This window comes from Canis lupus, chromosome 23 (assembly GCF_048164855.1).
Source record: "Canis lupus baileyi chromosome 23, mCanLup2.hap1, whole genome shotgun sequence".
Taxonomy (NCBI): Eukaryota; Metazoa; Chordata; class Mammalia; order Carnivora; family Canidae; genus Canis; species Canis lupus.
Window position 1 is genome coordinate 38,738,233 of NC_132860.1, and position 25,200 is coordinate 38,763,432.

General features: G+C 45.0%; 1 protein-coding gene and 1 long non-coding RNA gene across 7 annotated transcripts in view; one reads left to right on the plus strand and one right to left on the minus strand.

Annotated features, from left to right (window-relative positions):
• ME3 (malic enzyme 3) overlaps positions 1-25,200 on the minus strand; it is a 186,224-nt gene that overhangs the window by 87,099 nt on the left and 73,925 nt on the right. For 2 of the 4 annotated variants that reach the window (XM_072794951.1, XM_072794954.1), the window contains exons 2-3: positions 15,831-15,964; positions 12,736-12,885 (exon numbers count right to left, since the gene is read on the minus strand). In XM_072794951.1, the coding sequence (XP_072651052.1) occupies positions 12,736-12,885; positions 15,831-15,964 (284 nt within the window). Of the gene's footprint in view, positions 1-12,735; positions 12,886-15,830; positions 15,965-16,090; positions 16,115-22,133; positions 22,279-25,200 lie in introns of those variants that run through there. The other 2 variants (XM_072794952.1, XM_072794953.1) reach the window with 2 other exon arrangements.
• On the plus strand, positions 5,427-10,621 carry LOC140615118 (uncharacterized). 3 transcript variants are annotated; one of them, XR_012015790.1, is made up of 4 exons: positions 5,427-6,214; positions 6,313-6,428; positions 9,898-10,075; positions 10,387-10,621. It is a non-coding gene; the product is annotated as an uncharacterized lncRNA (long non-coding RNA). The 3 variants fall into 3 exon arrangements; XR_012015788.1 differs by having other exon boundaries at positions 5,459-6,428; XR_012015789.1 differs by having other exon boundaries at positions 5,485-6,428; positions 10,416-10,621.

Genomic DNA, 25,200 nt, shown 5'->3' on the forward strand with positions numbered 1-25,200 from the left:
TATCTTCAGAGCTAACCAATTTCATCTCCTCACAGACAGGGCTCCACCTGAGGATTCTTTTCAAAGTCCTCTGAGGAGGCCAATGCCTCAGCTGATCTTGGAACCCAGAGTAGAGTGCTATCTGGGAGTTTTGGGGAACGGGCCACAGGGGTAATGTCTGCGTTGGTTGTGCAGGGTGCTTCTAAAATTGGAGGCCATCTAATATCCCGACACCAACTCAAGGGAGTTTTATGGTGACAGGAGCCATGAGGTGATGGGCATGTCCTTGCTACATGCCTAAAAGGTATGCAGGGCCTGCCAAGGTGCAAGCCCTGGCTCTCTTCCTGATGTGCTCTAACAAGGTACCCTGACATGGCACCCCTGTTCCCAGCCTCACTTTACCTCATCTTCCCCCAGGGGACTCCAGCCCAGCTGATGCATGTGGACTCCTGCAGATACCTGCTGCCAACACCATTCAATCTAAGGAATGTGCTTGCTTTGCCCATGTTGTTTGGGTGAGGGGGTGCACATATTTGTGAACATGTGATTCAGAAATGCTGAGTTAAAAAAAAAAAAGAAATGCTGAGTTTTAACGATGCAGGACTAGAGAGAGTTCCAATAAGAAAGGAGGGGGAGGCATTGGAACAGGACAGACTTGGGTTTGAACTCTGTCACTCACTAGCCCAATGGCTCTAGGCAAGGCCCCTATCACCTCTGAATGTCTCCTCTGTGACATGGGGACAATCATGATCATGCTTTCTGATCTCTCAATGCTGTTGTGAGAGTCAGAGATAATAAAAGTACCATGATCATCACCATCCTGGCCACTCAATGAAAGGCAGTGGTAGTGGTGGTGGTGGTGATCCAGCTCAAGGTTGCATGTCTGGAGCCCATCTCAACTTTCCATGACTGTCACCATGCTATGCCACTTTCGGGTCTGACAGTCCTTCTCCCTTCACCTCCACATCACACCAGGGTCTGAGTGCTGCAGGGTCCTCTTCCTCAGTGCCCTTGATTTTCACCTTCATCTCCGTGTCTAGGACCCTTTCTGGCTCTTCTCTCCTGGCATTTCAGTAAATACAATAGTCCCCTGTGGCCTTTCCTCTTTAGTCCTCAAGAATTACCCTTCTTGAGAAATCCTTTTGTGACACTTCCCCACTCAACAGGATGCTGTGATCTCCAACTAATGAGATGGAGAGCCCGCACTCCACCTCATGTCAGCCCTCCCTTCCCCACCCCATCAGCATCAGTGGAGTGAATTCCTCACACCCTCTGCTCTGTGGTGAGCCCTCCATCCTGGACGTGCTCAGTCCACAGAGCAAAGAGGCTCGTGAAGGTTGTGCAGGCAGCAGTGAAGGTGTATGCTCTGGAGCCTGGGTGGCTCTCCCGTGTACTAATGGGTAACCTTTTTTGGTTACTTTCATATGTGGTGCCTCGGTGTCCCTTTTCATGAAAATGGGCCCAATAGTATTACTTACCACAGAGAGATATTGTGGGCCCTCAATGGGTAAACCACCTAGAAGAGCGCCTGGTGCATCGGAAGTGCTGACTAAACCGACCTGAGCTGCTGCTATGGGACAGAGGTGACTCAAGCATCCCCTCAGGAAGGGGCATTGCTTTCAGCTGCAGGCAACACAAAACTGACTCAACTGACTGGAAAAAGGAAATTCATTTCACATAACAAGAAGTCCAGGGGAAAGCAACTCCAGGATTTGTTTATTTAGTGGCTCAACAGTGTCACCAAGGACACAGTTTCCCCACATGACCATTTGGGGTATTTTGTTGGCCTGGTCTCTGGGCTGGTTTTTTTTTGTGACTGTACGATGATCATTACAGTTCCATGCATCCCACACAGACATGAAAATGTCCCGGGAAGAAGGAGCTCTCTTGTGACAAGAAAAATTTTACTAGAAGTCCTCAGCAGACTACCCTCACATGTCTTTGGGCCAGAACTGTCACTGACTCTACTGTGATTGGTGGGGATTAGTCAGGACCCACTGCTTGGTGCTGGGAAAGACCAAGACTTCTTCAAAGCACATGACCATTTTGGGGAAAGAAAGATAACTGAAAACCAAAACAAAACAAAAGACAACCAGGGTTTTTGTTAAGGAGAGGATGGGGCAACCAGTGTCTTCTGTATTCCCAGCACCAAGAGTCTTATTTCTGGCTTGTTCCAGCCACATGTCATGCTTATGCAGTTCTTCCTGCTAGGAACTCATCCACTAAATCTCTGTATGTCAGGGACTGTGCTGGGCTACCTCCTGATGGGAATCAAAATCCTTTTTTCAAGGTTTAGATCAGGAAGTTTTTACCACAATGAATTACCTGCACACTTTCAAAGTAAAGTAGGCAATGCACACCACACTTTACTAACTGGCTAATATTTCTTCAGAGATGCTCTTTTTCTCAGTTGGCCTATAAATTCCTCAGAGTCAGAGACGTTGAATAGACTATCTTATTCCATTCGGATCCTGCATGTATTTGATGGTGGTCAACCATGAAGATGGTGTTTAATCAATGTTTGTTGAACCTAATCAGAAGACAGCCTTTAAGTATTCTCTCCGGAAGGTGCCTGAAGGTACTGTGCTCAGTGTCATGGGAGACACAAAGAAAAACCAAACACAGTTAATTTTCCTCCTGAAGCTTGTGGTCCAGAAGGCAAGCTCATAGCGCTGTGAAGGTGGAGAAGTCCGTCTTCTACCACCCACACTGATTTTTATTCTTTTGGCTTTTTCACTTGTTGCCCTCCAGTAACCTCTAGACAATGTTGAGGCCACACTGGGGCACCCTGCTGGAGCCTTGTTTCCTTCTGCAGCATCCCAGATGGAATCTTCTTGACCTATTCCTTCCCAACCCTCTCCCACTCACACAAAACCTATCCTTCCTAACTCCCAATCTCTAGGTTTTTCTTTCTTTTTTTTGAAATTAATTTATTTGTGAGAGAGAGAGTGAATGCGTGCTAGAGTAAGGGTAGAGGCAGAGGCAGAGTGAGAGGGTGAGAGGAATCCTTAAGCAGACTCCTCACTGAGCACAGAGCCTGACGTAGGGCTTGATTCCAGAACCCTGAGATCATGACCTGAGCAGAAACCAAGAGATACTTAACCCACTGAGCCACTGAGGTGCCTGCAATCTCTATGGTTTTAGGAAATTCTGGTTTAAGATTGGTCTTTAAGAAACCAGTTCATGGATGAAGTTTTCAATGTTACCCCTCCAGGGCCCATGGAAAATCTGAGGGGACTCCTGGGGGTGCAATGAACCAATCCAAGGACCTGACTATAATAGTGGATTTTTAGGGATTTGCCAGCTGGTGGTGGAGTTCTTTTCTGGCAAACAGAAATTCACCTTTCTTCAAGAAATTCTACAACAATGACCCTTTATTCTTCCTCTAGTTCAGGACCTTTCAAAATATTTGCACTGTTCACAGCATCTCTTAAGAAGCCACTCCTTTTGGATTAACTTGGCGTGAGCAAACACAAGCTGCCGTGCAATTTACAGGTTAATGAGAGATCAAGGTTACTTGGGGAAAGGGCTACTCAACTGCTGCCTGCATGTACGTATTTCCTTCTCAGCAAGGAAGTTCTCCCACCCCTATCCTTTTGATCACCACGGCTGGGATTGCCAGGGACAAAGGAGGAAAGGGACAGAGTCACATAAAAAAGAAACAAAAATCAGTTTGTTTAAATTGCCAGGGAAATCTGCCTTTGGCTAAAGGAAGTCAAACCCAGAACATCCTGTTCTAGTTAATAAAGCTCATTTGCTTCCAGCTTGAGCAGAAAAATACAATCTCTGCATCTGTGAGGGGGCAGCTCAACCTTTCCCACCTTCGCTCGTAGATCTTACACCCAAACTCTTGGATGGCTGGTGTGGGGTGGAGGTTCCTCTGTCCTCCCCAGACAGCAGATGCTCCTTTGGGATGCTAAAGTCCCAGGCGGGTCCCAGACTGTTAAGAACAAACTCACTTTTCTGTATGTCAATCTCCAAACTTCCTCTACAAAGAGAAAAAGCCCATATCTTCGGGGATTGAAAGCAGGGTGATTCAGACACAAGAATAAATGATCCTTCTCTGTATCTCTCCGCTCCAGAGTGTTTCAGTGATGTGGGATCCAGACACAATCTAACCTGCTCCACGCGACCCTCGTGTCAAATAAGAGCAGAACAACCTCGTGCTCTGGGAGGATCCCTTGTGCCACCATCCTTAGATCTTTTCCAGCATCAATTCCCAAGCGAGGAACAACCTGCGACAGAGACCATGGGCTGCCCAGCTGGTCTGCCTGGGAAGGTGCCCATGTGTGAGTCAGAGCTCTCAGCAAAATGACACTTCTGCAGATAAGCCTGCAAGTCTTTTCTTGTCAGAAAATGATAAGTATGTGTTTTCATCTACTTTTACATCTTCCTCCCTTCAATGCCAGAAACCTTAGGGGCAGATGCAGGGCTACAGTGTTGTCATCTGCTCACAATTTACAGACTATAAGGGTTGGTTGGACCTGAAAGGAGTCTCTGAGATCACCTAATAAAATTCTCTTGTTTTATAGGTGAGCACACTGAGGTCCGGAAAGGGGGAAGAGTGTACTGACAGTCACACTGCTAAAACTGGGACCAAAGCCTGTATCTCAGGACTCCCGGGTTTCGTGACTAACACACAGCAGCGCCTGGAAGTACCCACTCCTGCTTCCCTCACATGGTCTCCAACCAGGTTTCAGTGAGCAACTTTTTTTGCCAGCTTTTCATCCGGTGGTTTTCAAAGTGTGGTCCCTGCCCCCCACAGCCTCAGGGTCCCCCTGAATCTGTGTTTTACCGAGCTGGGGTGACTCTGAAGCATGCTAAATCTGTGATGCCCTCCCTTAAGTGGTTCACTCCACCCACCCAATTAACAAGGGCTTCAGGGCACTAATTGGATCCAACTCCACAGAGTCTTTTTGGCCTGGCTCTCGTGATCTAAGGTGGAGGTTTGCTTAAGTTACCATCGGGGAAAAATTTATGGTAAATTTGTGAACAGGAGCTGGAGTGGAAAGCTAGAGACCAGCACTGGCTCTGCCTACTTCTTCCTCTCTCTCCCAAATGCCCTGTTTTCCTCTCTCCACAGATCTGTTCCTTTACTTCCTTCTCTTCTGTTCCCTCATGGCATTTGCTTTTGGTTTACCACAACCCAACTCTGAAGTCTACACCATAGCATCTTTTTCGCCTTCATTTCTCTTCCTAACCACAAAATTCTCCCTACGTACCTTTTCCCATTTCTTGTTCACATTCTCTAAAAGGACTCCAACTGGGCCAGCCCATCTTTTGAGCCAGGCCATGCTGGTCACGTGCTCAGTCGAATGCTTGATCATCTTTGGTCTGATGCATTTTCCTGTCTAATCAACCACTGATATCGGAGAAGTGTGCAGTTTGGGAAAGGGAGGACTGCTGTGCAGTGATGGGGGCTTCAGGAGGAAACAGGGAGAGGAGGAAGGAAGCACACAGGAGACTCCTCCCTGCCTCCTCCTCCACTGATCCCGTGAATGAGACATGAGGGAATCTGGCAGCAGGTTCAACAGTTAGGCTGGCTGAAGGCTGAGTTGGAGATGGAGGTTCCATTATATTATCATGACCTTAATCTTCAATATACTGCCAGGCTAGGGTGGCCTGGAAAATAGAGACTGCTGGTTGACTCCCCAAAAGTCACAGAAGATCCAAGCTGGAAGAACTGTAGAGGTCACCCAGCTCAGTGGTTTGTGGCCCTGGCTGCCCATGAGAATCCCAGGCAAACTTTTGAAAAGGAAAGCTGCCTGGGACCTGCCTCAGGAATTCTGACTTAAAGCTCCCACATGCTTTTAATGCACAGTTATCACTGAGAACTATGGCTCTAACTTGACCCTCTTAATTTTACCAGCAGGGAAACAGGCTCAGCTATATAATGTGACTGTGGCTCATTTAAATATCTCCTTCCTCACTTGGTTATAGAGTTTGGGTTATTAGATCATAAGTGGTTAGAGCTGGAAGAGATCACAGAAGCCATATAGTCCAGCCCTACACTTTGACTCGAGACTAAGGAGCTAAGTGACTTGCCTACAGGGTCATCGGGAAGTGTGGGATGAGGGCTCCAAACCACGTCTCTCGACTCCTCCTCACCAAGGCTGCAGGATGTGAAGCTAAGCAGACCCAGCTGCAGACCTTGTGCTTGCTCTGCTCCAGGGAGCTTTTCCAGCAGCACAGCTGAAACAGCTTGGCAGAGAAACCTGGTGTAACTGGATGTCAAGTGAGCTCAGCCAAAGGAATCAGGATTTGGTGCCCTAAGGATGGGGAGGAGGCAACCAGTCTGATGGTGCTGATCCTTGCTTTCTGCCTGCCTTCCAGTTGTGCTGGGGGTGTATGTGTCTGCTCCTGATCAACTGCCAGCTGGGCTGGGGTCCGGATTATGACAGGCTCAGAGGCTGTCCCTGGGTATCAAGGGACTTCTGACATTTGCTGAGGTAAGGCTGTCTTTGTTTTCCGGAGTGGCTTTAAGTCAAGATGTTGGTGTCCCCTGGTCCTGTGTATGGCTGGAAATGGCTTCAGCTGGCATCTGGGAAGCAGAGCACGTGCCCTGGGGCCCTTGTGTGTGTGTGTGTGTGTGTGTGTGTGTGGTGGAGGTGATGGAAGTGGTAGAAATGGCTGAAGATAAAAAGGTTCCAATGTAAAAACAAGCATACAGGGATTCAAAAACAAAATGAGACAACAGTGTGACATAGTGAGGGGGAAGTAGGAAGCCCAAGGAGGTGAGTATGAGCCTTGATCACCCCTTTTTGGGAGCTGGGGTGAAGAAGAAGCAATGAAAAAGGTAATGTCCCTGGAAGCTTGTGAGGAACTGGACAACGGATAAAGCACATTCACACACATTTAGCTCATCTGATCCCCACAAGATGGACAGTCCCTGTGATCCAGGCTTGGAGAGGGGGAGTAGCTGGGCTCCAAGGCCACATGGTTAATGGGAGAACTGACCCATCCCCTCTGCACTCCAGCCCCGGTGCTCTGCCCACCGTGGTATATAGTGTGTGTGTGCGTGTGTCTGTTGTGTGTGCAGGCCAGTCATGCAAGGGAACTTACATGAAGGCAAGCATGCAAATATTTTTATCTCTGAGGTATCATGTTTGCCAGGGCCACAAGTAGCTCCACTGTGATTGCAGGAGAAACAGAAAACTGGCTCTGGGTCAGCTGTGGTGTTTTAGACAAGTTAGCCTTAGTTTTACATGAGTGAAGTAACGAGCCCCTTTTGGGGTTGTGTAGGGCTCAGGGATAAAGCACTTGAAGTACCTAACCTTGGGCCCACCATGAGCATCGTCAGCATGCAATAAATGGTAGCCGTTACTGTCCTATAAACATGCTACTGGCCTGGGTGCAGAACCCCACCTGTTTGCAGATAAGGAGGACAACAGCCTGGCTCAACGCCCAGGGCTACTGACCTTGTCCAAATCCAAACCTGACTTCAGGTGTATTCCACAGAACCTCCGCCCAGTGAAGCCAAGGCCCACTCCCTCCCCTCCCCTCTCCTGCTCGCCGCAGCCTCTAGGTCTTCACCTGCACCTGCTAACAGGTGTGCTCGTTACGCACAAGTACAGATCATTTCAGGCCTGTGTCCAACAGCAGAGCAAGACAGCCCTTCAGAGGACAGAGCTGCCCTCAGCCAGTTCACAGTTGAGACTGTTGGGGAGGTGACTCAGAGTCAGATGACAGAGCCTGAGGGTGGCTCGGGCAGGTGGAATCTCACTGAATCCTCACAAGCAGCTACATGAAGGGGCATCACTCCAATTTTACACACGAGGAGACTGAGGCAGTGCCAGATCGTCAGAAGTCATCAGGAGCTGGGATGCAAGGCCAAGTCTGCCTGGCTTCAGAGTCCGTGCTCCTTCCACTACCTGCAACGCAGCCTTCACCATGCACATGGGTGAACCCCACACAGAGGTTGGGAAATGTTAGGGTTACGGGGATGTGCATCCTCTCAGAGCCCAAGAGGATGAAGGTGAAGACAAGGTTAGTCAAGATGGCGATGCGTGTAGGGTATTTGCTCACACTGGACAACAGTCTACACCATAATGGCTTTCCCCTCGCAGCCCCTCCTTTGCTGAGCTGCATTTTGGACTCCTGTCTGGCCTCCTCCTGGGCTTGCATCTCTTCGGAGTCATATGTTAATAACATTCAAGGCCATTCCTTCAAGCCAGGCTATGCAGGCTCTATGGCCCATGGAGGCACATGTAGAGGGTGTGCCAAGGGAGAGGTAGGAAGAGGCAGAGGAGGTTCCACGGAGCCCAGAACCTTCTGCCCAGAGATACTCAGGTGCCCCTGAATAGTCTAGCATCTCCGTCAAGGTCGTGAGGTGATGTAGAGTCGCAAGCATGTTGGAAGTTCAATTTTAGCATCAGCTGGACCTAATTAGGTTCGGAGGGGGGAGCAGGCCCTTTCACAGAAGACTTCATTGTTCCTGGGAACCCAGCAGGAATGTTTATCATTTCAGAAACTGAGAAGGAGCTGGCTCTCTCCCTCTTGGCCTTGGGGCTGTCCTGCCTTCAGATGCTAATCCATAAAACCATTCCAAGCCAGGCCTCAGACGAAGCTCAGGGCTAGGGTGGAGACCAAACTCTCACTTCCTTCAGGAGCAAGGCAGGTGTGGAATCGACACCTGGAATGCAGCCAAATGGAAATCTGGAGCAACAGCTCAGAATGACACATGTCAAATAGTTTAATTGGGCAATCATCTGAAGAAGGGTTTGTGCAAAACATATGCGGGAAGTCCATACCAAGAGTGTGAGGGAAGGATCTAAGAACCCAGTTCAGTTTGCCCATGCCTGCCTCGGCCCCGCACAGCCTCAGGCCCAGAACCTGGCTGGATTATTCTCTCCCAGGAGAGGCTCGGGAAATGATACCTAGCAATCCCCATGTTAAGAGCCCTGGGGAATCAAGCATTCTTGGAGCTGCAAGGGCACCCAGCCCCAAATGTCCACCAAAGTGCCAAACTGCAGCAGGCAGTGTGTGCAGTGGAACCTTTCCACACTCTGGTTCAGACTGTGTGGGTTTGAGTGCTGGCATTGCTGGTTATGAGCTGAGTGATTTTGGGCAAGCTATTTCTCTGTGACTCTGTTTTCCCACGTGTAGATGTGATGAGAGTAGTACCTACCTTTTAGGGAATTGTGATAATTAAATGAGTTAATATATATAAAGATTTTAGGATAGTACTTGGCCTTTTGTAAACAGTTAAGCATCCTGATTATCACCCTTTTCTCCTGCTCCAGGTCAACTGCAGGTCTCCTGCTGGAATGATGGCATGCTTATTTTCCACACTATGTGTCCAGCTTCTATAGCACCCCAACTGCACCCACTCAGGGCTGACCTGGTTCTCTGGGCTCTACTCCTTGGCAGGGCCCTGTTTCCACCCATGTGAGTCTTCCACTCAGCCACCACATCCTTCTCCACTGCTGACCCATTGGAGAACTGCCAATGGGGTCTGGACCCAAAGGACATGGCTCCTCATGACTCCAACCCCCTTGGCTGGTGGGAAGGACACCAAGCAGTTTCCTCTTTTTGGGCAGAGCCCCTGGCCAATTCTTCTATCTCTCTATTCTCCTGTTTCATCCACATGAGGTCTGAGGCCTTATATTCTAGCAAGGGGGAGGTGGGTGTGTCTGGATCATTGTAAGCAAATCAACTTTTGTGTTGATTCTTTGCTTTTGTCTTTTATGGCTCAGCTCAAATGTCACGTCTTTGTTGTGGCTTTTCCTGATTCTCAAGGTCAGAATTCAAACTTCATCAGTTGCTCAACTCTGATCTTGGACAAGTTTCTTTCCTCTGGCCACCTTAGCTTCTCCATCTGTGAAACAGAGATGCTGCTAACCTCACAGGACATGGGAGGATCCATTATAAGCCAATGGATGTAAAGCCTACCTCCCCTTCCCTTATGTTCCTTGCCAGGCACAGGAGATGGGGAGATACCCAAGTGAGCTGGCTACACAGGTGTCTATGAAGCCTATAATACCATGCCCTTTTCTGGAATGGCCATTCTTCCTTCTTTACCCATGGAATACCTAATCAGTCTTCCAGGACCAGCTCAAATATCATCTCTTCTGTGAAGCATTCCTACTGCCCCCAGGTAAAATAAATTTGTCTCTCCCATAAACTCCTGTACTTCTTTGCCTCTATTAAATCTCTTACTTTTTAAAACTTTTATCATATTTAACTTACATAATTATTGCCTATCCCCTCACTGTGCTAGGGATTTCCTTGAGGTCAAGAACCATATTTTGTTTTTTGGGGGTAATTTCACAGCATGTAACATGATGCCCAGCATCTAGTAGCTGTTCCATAAATGTCCATTAACTCAAGTACAGTTTTGTGTGTTCTCTGGATTCTGGAGTGGGTTTGGAGGCAAATTTTACCTTCACTAGCCTTCTGTATATGCAGGATCCTGACCCTATTACTGGTCCATCTAGAATCCACAATGGAATCTACAATCTAGCCCATGGAATCTGTGGAGAAGGGCCCCCATACAGCCTGGAAGTGGGATGGCCTTGCATTTCACAGGATCTCAGCTGCACGCCTATGGCTAAAGGACTTGAGGAACAAGTGGGTTCTGGAAGAGCCAAATTGTGTCTGTAGTTACTAAACATGTGAGTTCATTAAATGTTCAATGATTCAATTTTCTTTGTAAAAATTTAAAAGCGTGTATGTATAATATTACTCAACATTTAGCAATTCTTTCTTCTTCCTGTAACAGTCATGGAAGGCAAATTGACACATTTATGCCAGGTCCCTTACCTCCCCACCTCACATTTTCCCCTCACAATGTCTATGTGAGGTAGGTAGTATTATTACCTTCATTTCATAGATGTGGAAATGAAGGCTGAGAGAGGATAAGGAACGCACCCAACATCAAGGAAACTAAAACTCAGGGCTGACTGCGAAGACCTAGCTCTTTCTAGTCCATATACAGTGCTACTTTCCCATTAGAGTGTCAAGTGCTTGCCAAGCACTGGTCTAGTTCACACAAATGGATCTGACATGTATCCAGCCTCCTCAAGAAATGTGTGTTCTGGTAGAGGAGGCTGATATACAAATAATTAAAACCATGAAGCCCAAAAAGTGTAACTATGGATTAGAAGTATGTGTGATGAATTGAGGGGGGCTGCTGAGTGAGCTGTACAGCCCATGTGGATGAGGGAAGGCAGAGAAGCCTAGTCTTGGGTGACTTTGAAGGCTAGCCTCAATTCCAATGGACAGAGAATGAGGAGAGGAGATTATGAAGATTTTGGAGGCAGAGAGGACCACATGTGAAGGGATGGAGAGCCAGAATGCCAGGCATCTTTGGGCATGGGGAATAGACCACTGTAGCTAGGGCATGGGATTTCTGAGTAGGAAGCTGGGAGGTGACACGCTTACTTTTGTCAAAGTGCTGGGCTTGTATCTTTAAGCCTTGGAATCTGCTGTTGGCCTTGGAGGAGGGAAGTGAGCTGACCTGCACTGTGCAGGAAGGAGGGCCTGGAAGATCCTTTCTGATAGGAACTGGGAAGTAAATTGAGTCCTGCATCCTTTAGAAATGTACTGTCAGCTTCCAAGGTTTCTGCCCAGACTGGTTTTAGAATGAGAATAAGAGAAAAGGAGTCTCTTTCCTATTGAAAGAGGTAGGTTGAAGACCAGAATGCTCCGGGGCCTCTGTGCAGCACTCCCCGTAGGACTGCAGGAGCATGGCTATTCTGAGTGATGAGGACATGTGGGCTTCCAGGGCTGCACATCCCCCAGGAGATGCGATCTGACACATTGCCCTTGGCCAAGACTGATGGCAGGATGAGAAAAGGAAGAGAACCAGTGTCAGTCCCTGTGCTTGGCCTGCCAGGCTCACCCCAAGTGCTGGCTTCAGAACCAGAAGACTGTGTTTCCAAATTAACAAAAGAAGTTCTAGATCTATGGTTACACGTTCCTCATATACCAAATGATTTATAAACAGATTTATAAATTTTATGTAAACATAAGTTATGCATCTCTGCACAGTACATTATACCTTTACATATTCTAACACAGACCAAAACAGTGATTCCATTATATATAGTAAACTCAGGCAACTTTTTTTATCGTCAGCACTAGAAATATGTATTGATAATTACCAGGCACCTTACACTGAGGAATTTTTAAAAAATACTCCCCCATTTTCCTTTTCTATATATTTTAAATATATATATGTTCTGAACATCATGAAAAAAAAAGCAATCTTTTTAGAAAACTGCCCCAAATTCTTTGGCTCTGAAAGAAACCATAATGCCAGATTTTTGCCTAATAAAATGACATTTTAAGTGGAATCTGAGTCAAGCCCAAATGAAGGAATGAATACTGGTTCTTTGAGTCAGCAAAAGAATTCAGTGTTTGGTATCCAACACTCCATTATTCATTGGCCTGAATTGGCAAGAGAGCTGTCGGCACTGTAGAGATGACCAGAAAAGCGGGGGTGGGGGTGGGTGGTAGGTGGATAATGAGAGAAAAACAATCTGAAATACCTCTCAGGCCAACTTTGAACAACATATTGGGCATTTATCATCCGGAGGTGGAGGAGCTCCACTATCCCTGGCTATATACTCTCTAGGCTCATTTCTCTGTGTATGGGGTAATTTCCTGAGCAAGTGCTTAAAATCAAATGTCTTGTCGAGCCTTTGGCTCAGTCAGGAAGAGCCTCCAGAGTCCCATTAAGCAAGGCCAGAAGACAGAATTGATTCCCCTTTATGAGACAGCCCCTCCCTGAGCCCATGCCCCAGGACGGCTCACCGGGGCCTGCGGAAGGTCAGGCCATACTGCTGACAGGCCAGCCCCACAGTGGGAGTGTATACGATGGGCATGAATTTCTCCACATCTGATGTCAGCACTCGGTAGAAGAGCTTCTCATTCCGGTCTTGGAGCGTCATGAGAATGATGTACCTTGGAAAGGGAGATAAGAACCAAGCTGGTCACATGAGCACCATAGGTGGCAGCACAGAGGGCCCTTGATGCAAAGACCCAGGGCTCCCGTGTGGCTGGTTACAATGGCACGTTCATGGGCAAATCCCCATCTCCCCTAAGCATGGGTCTTGTTTTCTATGAAATGAGGAGAATATTATGTGCTTACTTATTCATGGTATAGGCACTATTCTAAATATTTTACATTAACTCATTTAAAACTCCCAAAGGCTTGTGAAGTAGGTATTAAAATGCTGACTATTTTAAGATAAGGAGAGACAAAGGCACAGAGAAATGAAATAACTCACCTGAGGTCTCAAGGCAGAGTAAGGATTTGAACCTAAGCAATCTGACTCTAGAATCTCAACCATGGTGCAAGATGGTTAGTTGTACTATTACTGTGTGGACATTGATGAATGACAACAGAATAATAACATGCTAGGGTGGAGTAGGGTCAAGGAAAATCCCAAACACACCAGTGGTATATGAATTGGACTTTCCCACCACACAGGACTGGAAACAAAGCTCATAAGTGGCTGAGTACTGCTTGATCTCAGGGGGCATACTCTAAAAAAACTCTCTTTCTCACCTATTCCCTGAAGCCTAAAATCACTAAGCCAGAAAAAGACCCTTTCATTCACAGTCCTGAAAAAGCAAAAAAACCCCTCACAGTTCTGAGAGAAAAAAACCCAGGGGCTGAAATTCATAATGGGGTATAGGTGACTACCGATAACCATGCCCTTTCTGGACAACAGTTTAGGACAGCCTGGAGGCACTTGAGCCCTGGCATGGAATAGGGTGGAAGAGGTATTCCAATAGGGGAATGATCCCTGGGTGTGGTACCAGGGTCCTGGGTTCGAATCCCAGCTCTGCTGTTTACTAGCTTTGTGACAGTGGGGAAGTCAGACTTCTTGGGGCCTCTTCTTCCTCCCCAAAGGCAGTAGTTCAGAAGGAAAAATAGTGTTTTAGAAGGAAGCGAGGATTTCTGCTTAGAATAGCCAGCATCTGAGCTCATTACTAACGTGAGCTTTCCTTACTCAGTAGCCATTTATACACGTCTCTTCTCAATTCTACATTCAGTGATGTCTAGTTGGTAACTTAAAATTGGTCATGGTTGGGAGTGTTCACATCATGGAAATTGGCAAATGCTTCAAATTAGGGCTCTCTCAGTTCCCCAGAACCAGTTAGTAAACATTTACCAGTATACCATTACTCTTATCCAAAAGAAGCTGGGGAGCTTCCTTAGCATTTCCCTGAGTACCTGCTGGAATAAGGAATTCTGGGAATAAGTGGGTCAGAGTAGTCAGCAGAGCCTCAGGAGTAAGCTCTCTGGGGTTCCTAGGATTAGGCATGTCCCCTGCTGCCCTGGCCCTGCCATGTCTTCCCCGGCATATTAGTAGGGTCTATCTAGCTGAAAAAAAAAAAGGAAAACAAAACACAGAGGGGTAAGGATTTGGGACTTCTGATTTTTAGGAAAGAGGATTTCACATTAGACTTTAATTCTTTGCAAATTTAACAAAAGAGGGAACTTCAGGTTGCTCAAAGTTAGAGCATGTGTCATATTGTTGGTTGAATTCATTGTGTACTTTTTTGGTTTGCTCTTCAGGGTGACATAGCTAGACCTAGTATGAGCAGAAAAAACAAGAGGGAGAGAATATTTGACCAGGGCTGCATATGGCCTTAGAGTTAATGGGAGTGATATCCATAGAGTTCAGCCCTTCAGGAATAGAGGGAGCAGGGGGTAAGCAGATGTTTCCTTATCCACCACATTTGGAAGCAATGGCTACTGTGGGGGAAGCACACGGGAAGGTGGGTGCAGGATCACCCAGATGTGCTGCTGAGCTCTGCCCCTAGGGGGACAGCCACACCATCAATGACCCCAAGTCTTGGCCATTAAGCTCTATCGATATGTAGGGAACCTATATTCTCCCCCTAAATTTCTGATGGAGCCCTTAGCAAGGTTCCATATTTATTTTACAAGCTTTCGTACAGTGCCTGCTGTTATAAGTTACAGTTACTAGATAAGTGTTCTGAGCACGTTATAATACGAATGCATTTAACTGTAACTCATCATAAGCACATGAATTAGATACCACTGGTATACTTATGGTGCAAATGAGGACTGACCTAGAGATGCTGTGTGATTTTTGCTATGAAGTGGTAGAATGAGGATTTGAACTAAGTCTAATACTAGAGTCTGGTCTTGTAGCCACCAAGCTACAAGCCTCTCAGCTTATGGCACAGCAAAGCAGGTACAAGCAGACTCTGGAGCCAATTATCTGTGTTCGAATCCTGACTGTACCAATTCATAGCCATGTGACCTGGGAGGTCATTACCTTCTTTAGTAAAACTGACAAAGCTGACCCTGTGATCCCTCAGTTGGTTCTTCATGTATTATCCCCACTGGAAGAACCCAGAGGGGCAGGTGGGTTATTAACGGTTCCCATAAACCTCTAACATAGGACATCCTAGGTCCTTTTCAAGGCATCACTGTGCATTTCCTGCTCTGCTCCCCAACATTCCCCTTATTCCAGGGACATGGGCCATGTACCACCACTTTCTTGACACATTTGTCATGCCTGCTCCCCTTCTTCCCGCTGAGTGAAATGCCTTCCATGAACCCCACCACGGTCTGCTGAAGCCCTATCAGAGCTTCCTGGGCTGACTGGGATACCACCACTTCCCAGGGGCCCAACCAAATTCCACCTGTTAGAAGTTCATCTCCCTTCCCAGTTCTGAGTGGGAAGGCCTCTGTCATAACAAGCCCTGTCCCTCAGGGAGACCACCACCGTGTGGAAGGCGGGGCTGGGGCTGGGATCTCTCAGGGATCTCAGCCTTTCCTTCTGGAGAGTACCAGAAAACCTGTGTGCCACAGGGAACAGCTCAGACCGGGGCTTGGGTAGAGAGAGGTGACTTTAGGCACTGACTTGTCCAGGTCACTCTGCTGCCGCTCATAGTATCTCATGATCCGGAGAAGCTGGACGTCCTGGCTCAGGAAGCAGGGAGGGATCAGGCCATGGATTCCAAGCTGCAGCCTTTCTTCAAGTGTAAAGGCCATCCCCTGAGAGAACAAGAAAGAAACACACACACATGAAGGGATATGAGTGAAACTAAGAAACAGAGAGGTTCCATCAGCAGATGGGCAAAAGTCACTGATTCAACAGTGGGCTCTGTATTCAAATCCCACCTCTGCCATAACAGCTGTGCAATCTTGTGCCAGTTACTTTGACTCTCCTGAGCTTCAGCTTCTTCCTGGAAAAAATGGGGAAAATGTCTACATTGTCAGGGTTTTGGTGTTAGTTTTTGTTTTTTAAAATATATTTTATTTTTTAGAACAGTTTTTGATTAATAGAAAAAATGAGAAGATAGTACAGAGAGCTCCCATATATCCCCTCACATAATTTACCCTCTTATTAATACCTTATATTGGTTCGGCACATTTGTGAGAGCTAACAAATTTAAAGTGACACATGATTATTAAGTAAATGTCATGATTTATTCAGACTTCCTTAGTTTTTACCTAAGGTCCTTTTTGTTGTTGTTTCTGCATGATCCCACATTACATTTAGTTACCATGTCTCCTTGGGCTCCTCTGTCTGTTTCTCAGACTTTCCTTATTTTTGATGATCGTGACAATTCTAAGGAGTATCAGTCACGTATTTTATACAGTACCCTTCTACTGGCATTTGTCTCATATTTTAATCATGGCTCTGTAGGGGTTATGGGTTTTTAGAAGGAAGACTCTAGGGTGAAGTGCCATTTTGATCACATCAGATCAAGATACACACTCTCAACACGATTTATCACTGTTGAGATAACCCTGATCACCTGGCTGGGTAGTGCTTGTCAGGGTTTTCCATTGTAAAGTGACTTCCTTCTCGGAATTCTTCTGCATGGGAGATTTATCTTTTCTCCCTCATATATTTTTATTCAATCACTTCTTTATATTAGAATGGACTTATTGGTATTTATTTTAGATTTGGATTATAATCTAATACTGCTTTATTTATTTTGTTACTCAAGTTGTTCCAGCTTTGGCCACTGGGAACTCTTTCAGTTGGCTGCCATATCCCTTTGACATATTCCTTTAATTCCTTCCTCCCTCCTCACCTCCCTTCTTTCTTTACCCTTCCCTCCTTTCCTCCCTCCCCTACCCTTCCCTCCCCATCCCTGCCCTTCCCTTTTCTTTTTTTCCTCTCTTTCATCTACTTCTTACTTTCTGGCACAGGATTCTCCAGGCTCATCTTGTATAGTGCCTGCCCCAATCCTAGAATCAATCTTTTTTTTTTCCAATGAGGCCTGATTCCTTCTTTGAAGCATGACACTAGAACCCAGGATCTGGGCTCTTAATACATGTGATACTTCCTACTGGGGTTTTATTGTTTCTAATCCCTCTCAGCTGAAAGAGAAAGGAAATGAATCTATATTAAGCTAAACAAAACTTCATACTAATGTCTCTAATCCATTATTACCACATGGATCATTCTAGCCTCATCACTTTGCTAATTTGTAAGTTCTCACTCCACCCATGAGAGATTTAGCTCCCGCCATCTGACACCTGTATACTTACTTGATTCCAGTATATACACATAGCAGTATCAGAATTGTTAACTTACACCACAATGGGAAACAACAATACACAGAGTATAGTGCTTATGGGCTATTCCTTTTGCCTTCAGTTTTACAAACTCCACTTATTTCTAGAGATACTTAGGTCAACACTTTTCCTTCCACCTCCTTCACTGAGATTGAATCATATGTTTATAATACACAGTTATAGTCTTGTGTCACAATCTTCATTCCTTCCTGGGATCCAGCAACCTATTAGATGATTTGAAAAACTCTGAATACATTAAGACCCATTCTTTGTTAAGTTCTAAGAGTTTCGACAAATGCATAATATCACAAATCCATAATTACAGTATCATACAAAATAGTCTCACTGCTCTAAATACCCCATGTGCTTTACCTATTCTTCCTTCCTCCCCTGGACCTCTGGCAACTACTTTTTTTTTTTTTTTTTTTTTTTACTGTCTGTACAGGTTCGCCTTTTCCAGAATGTCAATTAGAATCACAGAGTATGTAGCCTTTTCAGACTAGCTTCTTTCACTTAGCCATAAGCACATAAGGTTCATCTATCCATTTCTGTGGCTTTATAACTCATTTTTTAAAAAAGATTTTATCTATTTGAGAGAGAGAACATAAGCAGGGTGATGGGAAGAGCAGAGGGAGAGTGAGAAGCAGATTCCCCACTGAGCAGGGAGCCAGGCCTGGTGCCCAGAACTCAGGGATTGGATAGTGACCTGAGCCAAAGGCTTAGGTTAGTGCTTAACCGACAGAGCCACCCACGTGTCCCTATAACTTTTCATCATGGGATGACATTACACTGTCTGGCTGTACTGTAGTTTGTTTCTCTGATTATCTATTCATCGCTTCTAGTTCTTGGTGAATATAAATAAAGTTGCTATAAATATTCATGTACAGGTTTTTGTTTGGACATAAGTTTTCAAATCAGTTGAGTAAATATGTAGGAGTGCAATTGCTAGATCATATGGTAGGACTATGTTTAGCCTTTTAAAGAAACTGCCAAACTGTTTTCTAAAATGGTTGCACTATTTTGCATTCCCACCAGCAGCGAATGAGTTTCTACTGCTCCATACTGTCTCTAGCATTTGGTAGTGTCAGTTTAAAATTTTGGTCACTGGAATAGATATGTAGTGGCATATTATCGTTGTTTTAATTTGCAATTCCCTTTTGACATGTTGATGTTGAACATTTTTTCATATGCTTATTTTCCATCTGTATATCTTTTAGTGAGGTATCTATTCAGATTTTTTGCCCATTTTTTGTTTTTCTTATTGTTGAGTTTTAAGAAGTCTTTGATCTACAGTCTTAATGCAATCCTTATCAAAATTCAAATGGCCTCTTCTGCAGAAATAGGAAAGCCAATCCTCAAATTCATATGTAATAGCAAGGGGCCCTGAACAATCAAAGATTAAAAATCTTTTTTAAAAAAAGATTTTGAAATGTAGCACAAGCTACAGTAATCAAAACAGTATGGTATTTTCACAATAAAATAAAACAGTATGGTACTGTCATAGGACAGATAAACAGAGTGACAAAATACAATCAAGAGTTCAGAAATGGACACCAAGTCCATTCAATTGGGGAAAGAACAATCTCTTAAAGAGATGGTACCGGGACAACTGCATTTCCACATGCAAAAGAATATTAACTTGGATTCCTCACACCCAATACGAGCATTAAAATGGATCAATAACCTAAAATATAAGCGCTAAAATAATAAAACTCTTGGAAGGAAACATAGAGGTAAATCTTCATGACTTTGGAGTTAGCCATGAGTTCTTAGATGTATAAGCACTAATAACAAAGGGAAAAAATTAGGTAAATCAACTTCATTCAAACATTTTTGTGCAAAAAGGACACTATTAAGAAAGTGAGCAGACAACCTACAGAATGGGAGAAATATTTGGAAATAGCATAAGGCGTCTAATACCTATGATCTATAAATAATTTCTACAACAGAACAATCAACAGAAAGCAACCCAACTTAAAAATGGGCAAATAAATAACTTGAATATACATTTCTCCAAAGAAGATTTATAAATGGCCAACAGCACATGAAAAAAAAAAATGTCAGCGTCATTAATCATCAGGAAAATGCAAATCAAAACTACAGTGAGATACCATTTTACACCCACTAGGATGACTGGAATAAAAACAACAGTAAATAACAAGTGTTGGTGAGGAAGTGGAAAAATTAAAACCTTTGTACACTTTGTACACATTGTACACATTGCAGCCTCTATGGAAAAACAGTTTAGCAGTCCCTCAAAAAACCAAACCTAGAATTACCAATATGACCCCAGCAATTCCACACCTGGGTATAATTCTGAAGGAATTGAAAGCAAGGACTTGAACAGACAATTGTACGTCAACATCCAATGCAGCATTATTCACAATAGCTACAAGGTGGAATCAATCCAACATAGAAGTAAACAAGATGCGTATGTGTACAGTGAAGATTTATTCAAACATAAAAAGGAATGAAGTTCTGATACATGCTACTATGTGGATGGACCCTGAAAACATCATGCTAAGTGAAATAAACCAGATATGAAAGGACGAATACATGATTCCACTTACATTGAATACCTAAAACAGGCAAATACCTAAAACAGACAGAAAGTAGATTAGAAATTTTTATTCTTATATTTTTTTAAGTAATCGCTCTACTCAACGTGGGGCTTGAACTCACAACCCTGAGATTGTGAGTTGCAAGCACCACCAATGGAGCCAGCCAAGTACCCCTAGAAAGAAGATTAGCGATCTCTAAGGGCTGAGGGGCACTGTGAGTTATTGCTTAATGGATACAGAGTTTCTGTTTGGGATGATGAACATATTGGGATGATGATAGTGATGGTTGCACAACACTGTGATTACACTTAATGCCACTTAATTGTACACTTAAAAATGGTTAAGAAGGCAAATTCTGTTATACTTTCCCACAACTTTAAAACATGAATAATGTATTATACCCCCAAACCACTGAGTCGTACACTTTAAATGGGTGAATTATAAGTCCATAAAGCTGTCTTAAAAGAATTCTTTGCTTGTTTTGGATATAAGTCTAGTATCTGACATGTATTTTGTAAATATTTCTCTGAGTATGTGGCTTGTCTTTTCATTCTCTTAACCAAAGTCTTTCACAAACAAGCCTTTTCTGGTTTGAGCATTAGCAGGGAGATGGAGAATGAGTGGGACGGTATGGGATCTATCTGCTCCCTGGCCCCATTAAGCCCTGTAGAGACTGCTGGCAGGAGTTCAGGGACTGTTCTCTAAGGGACACTGTGAGGCATGGGGACCAGGGACGTTCTACCTTTATCCCAACATGATAAGGTGCCACCCATGGGTGGCAAAAGATCTCCCAAAAGAGATCTTTTCTATGTAGAACTCAGGCAGCAGGACCTACAAGCTCCTGGCTTCCTCAGCCCTCTGGCTTTCTCATGAAGGGTCCTAGCAGTGACAACAGTAATGAGCACTTGAGTGGCTGTCATGCGTGTAGGACATCTACAAGGAAGTGACCAGAATCCCCATGGGGAACTGGAATAGCTCTTAATTAATAATTAATATTGTTAATACGACCTTCTTTGTATCCAAGGCTGATGATACCTGCGACAACTTTGGTTAAGCCTTCTATTCCTAATGAGCCCCAGGTAATCAATGCTAGTCCCTCCTAAAAGTGCAGAACACTGGGTGCATGATGATGATTGAGACCTAGACTGTGTGGAGGGCAGTCTAGCTTCCCCCAGACCTCCTGGAGAGGGTAAGCTTGAGAAGGTAGGGAGCACCAGAGCTGCCCGCATTGCTCTGCCAGCTGAAGAAGACCTCATCTACTATAATTACTACAAGCTCTTCTAGAAAGGGTTCAGTAATGACCCTGACCAACATTAGGGAGACCATATGTTGATCATTTATACCTTAGAGCTGTTGCTATTATCAGCTCCAAAGAAGGGACTCTAACAAATATCCAATCTTACTGTCTCCTTATAACCACACTGTGAGGAAGTTTTACAACCTCTACTTTGTAGATGAGAAAGCTAATAAGCAAGAGAGGTTATGTCATGCTCTGGAAGTTGTATAGCTATTCCCCATATTTTATTGCTCTTAACCAGGATGCATTCTATAATCAGTAAGTCCATTTGGTGTGATCATTTTCTTGTAATCATTTCTTTGACTAGAGGCATGTGACAGAACCAAGAGTTGATCACAGGCAGCATTCTTGCCACTACAGTATTTCCCTGTCAGGACCTTGGTGACAAGGACCTCAGAAAATGTGAGTTGGGGTGGGGGTGGGAAGGGAGGAGGGGAAAGAAAGAAAAATAAAGAAAAGAAGTGAATAAAAGCTAGACTCCTTAGTTAGTCCCAATTTTTTCTTTGTTTTGAAATTTATTTATGTTTTGAAATTGAATTCTCTGAAACTATAATTACTAGACTCCTCTAGTGTTTTTAAAAAACAATAATGACACCTCAAATTCATGAAAATCCTGAAGAGTTGTACTTCCTCTCAGAAGTAGTGCTGGAACTGTAAGAAAGATCTATCCTAAGATAGGCTCCACTCTGTTTGAAAGTATGACTCACAGAGAATTCTCTAAGTACTCTTCACACATAAAATCCCAAACTTTTACTTCATCAAAGCCCCAAGTCACCAGTTCATAAATCCCCTGCGCTGGCCACCAGCTCTGCAAGCTGGTACAACTGAGGTCCCTGATCATTTCGCAGGAAACCACCAGCCCTGGAGACGGAGCACTTTCGCCAAACACCATTAGGCAGGCAACTGTTCACTGACTTGGTAAAGACTGTGATCGTCTGCTCTTGGCCCTGGGGATGCCAGAGAGGCCCAGGCACTGAATTATGACATCATCTTTGTTAATGACCACTGTGGCTTTTAATAACAGCCTGCTTCTCTCTACAAGGCTAAGTGTTTCTCTTGGCTGACTGCCACCAACTTCTTTTGTATTTGAGGAAAAAGTCGTGGCTGTTTAGCAACTGGTAATTTCAGGGATTTAAAAAAAATACTTCTAGAAGCTTCTTTTCATCCTAAAGCTAATATTAAGGCAACATCAAATTTACAAGTTCATAGAGCAGAAATGCAGGCACTTTAGCTATACCATAGCCTCCAAAACAGGATTGGCACAAGACAACTCACTAGCATGTAGAAGAGAAGTATTAGAATTTGTATTTCTCTACAAAAGAAACAAACATTGTCAATTGATATTCAAGACTCTTCGTCTGTATGTCAAGAAGTCACATAATTCTAATAAGGTATACCAGGAACCCTAAGGCAGAAGACGTGCTTGTACGACACGGAGGAGTTGACAGTGGAGCCCTTATTCATTCTTATCACACTGAGAAATTATAGTTTCTGTGTGCCTGGTTAAATAGGAGTCATACATTCTATTATCTAGTTTTAACAAAGCTCTCAAAATAGAACAAGTGGGTTTTGGAAAGTGGCCAACTCTTTTAGTCATAGGTCAACCTTGTGGTATTCCACACATACCAATAGGGACCTACAGTTGTTACTCTTGAAATGTTTCAATTGTTACAGGGCCACTGCTCTGACCTACTCCCTCAGCCAAGTATACCTCCCAAGGCTCTGGCTTCTCTCAGGGAACCTCTGGACCTCCCCAAGATCCAATGACTAAGGGGTTAAAGTCTGGCAGAGTGGGTGGCCTCCAGACCCTATTCTAGAACTGAAGGCCCAGTATGTTTTTGATTGGTCAGCGCCTAGGGTATACCCATGTGAATCTTTTAACTGTCACCCCTACTTTACCTACTTTATCATCTTCTCTGAATGATCATCTCTGGCACAGCTACTGAACTCTTCCCATGGGCTCAGCATCACCCAATTTCCCAGGACAAAACTTTCTGACATCAGAGAGAAGATTTTTTAATAGACTCCACCATCAAATGGAAGGGCTGAGAGGCAGCAAGCCCTATCGGGCTGTGCCCCAGACCCAGCCTCCTGCCATTCAGAGATCCAAGCTGCTTAGTGCCTGGTTCCTCAGGATTTAGCTTTTCTGAGAGGAGGCCTCCCTGTCCACTTGGTGATTTGCCTAGTGGCTCTGGATCCAGAACCTTGCTGTACACTTGACAATCTCTTCTCATTCATTCCACAAGCATTTATGAGTTCCTACTTTGTGCCAAGACAACCACACTAGACACTGGGGAGTCCCAAAGGAATTAGGTGCTGGTCACTGCCCTTGTGAGTCTATCAGAGGGGTCCTGTGGATTAACAGATGACAGAGATTCTGGGCCTCTGCCTTGGGCAAGGCACTTCTCTGATCTCTTTCATGTGTTATGAGATTCAATGAAGCAATGCCTGTGAAATGCTCAGTGTAGACCCTGGAGCACAGGAAATGCTAGATGAGTGTTAGGTGTTCTCCTTATAACCATTACTATTTTGTTCATGAGGCAGGGTGGCACAGGAGAGCTCACTGGCAGATGCTGGATGGAAGCCCTGAGACCCTAGCTGTGGTCAGCAGCTAGTCTGGCAAAGGAGTCTGGGGGAGTAGGGGCTGAAGTGATGTCACTGCATCCAATGCAACTGCCCGCCCATGGCTCTGCAAGGCTCCTGCCCATGCCCTGCCAATGCCCTTTCTGGCTGCCACATGCTGACTCACATCAGTACCTTGCCCACTATGCCCTGATGGCTTTCCTCCTCTGTCTCCCAATCCACAGTCAGGGGCCCCTCTCCACGAGGCTGTCCTGGGCACCCCATTTCACACAGCTCTCTCCTTCCCTCAGTATCAGTGTCATACAGCTTAGTACGTGAAATGCATCTTTTGTTTGATTTCTTAAGCATTAGCTACTCGGTCATAAACTTGGGTTGGTTAGAAGCAGGCACTTCAAAGCAGCTCACACAGGGCTGTAGCACAATAATATCATCGTTAATAACAACAGCAACCATTTCCTTTACTGAGCACCCACTGGGCTGGGTCAGGCACTGAGAGAGGCACCTTATACTTAGCATCTCTAATCCTCACAGCAACCCTGGGTGAACAGTCTTATGATTATTATCCTCATGTGTGGACCAAGAAACTGAGGCTAGAGGGATAAGTATTAAGTATTTGCCCAAAGTCACATAGCAAGTTGATGGAAGAACTGGGAACAGAACCCAGATCCATCTGTTTCCAGACATCACAATCTTTTCTCCTCTGAGCCAAGCAACTGCTCCTGAGAGTTAACAGATTAAACTGGGTGTGGATCGAGTTGGCTTTTATTTGAGTAGGGATAAAATTATTCTGCTTCTTCAAGTAGAGTCAGTTACCTTAAGAGTTCAGCTACTGCCAAGTCATCCTCTGTATCAGCTCTGGGCCTGTCAGCCCATCTGCAAACAGGTGTGCTTGTACCTCTGAGAGCACGTACTTGGCCTGTGACACACGCACAGCCTTGCTTCCTCTAACCAGGATTATGGAAGGGAGGATAGCAGACACATGTGTAACAGTAAAGGTGCTCTGTTCCACCATCATTACATCATGCTTGGAGCAGACTGCTTCTGCCATAACCCACTTTTTTATCCAGCAGCTGCGGCAGCAGAGAGGAGCTACAGGTGGGCAGGGCTGTGTGCCACCAGCTCCCAAACTGTACAGTGAAAGCTGGTGAGCTGCTAGAGGACCAGATGGCATTTCCTCCTCCTGCATAGTACTTCATGGCTCTATCCATTTGGGGTTTTTATGAGTTAGGGTGACATGGACTCCCGGAGGTAGGATGTGG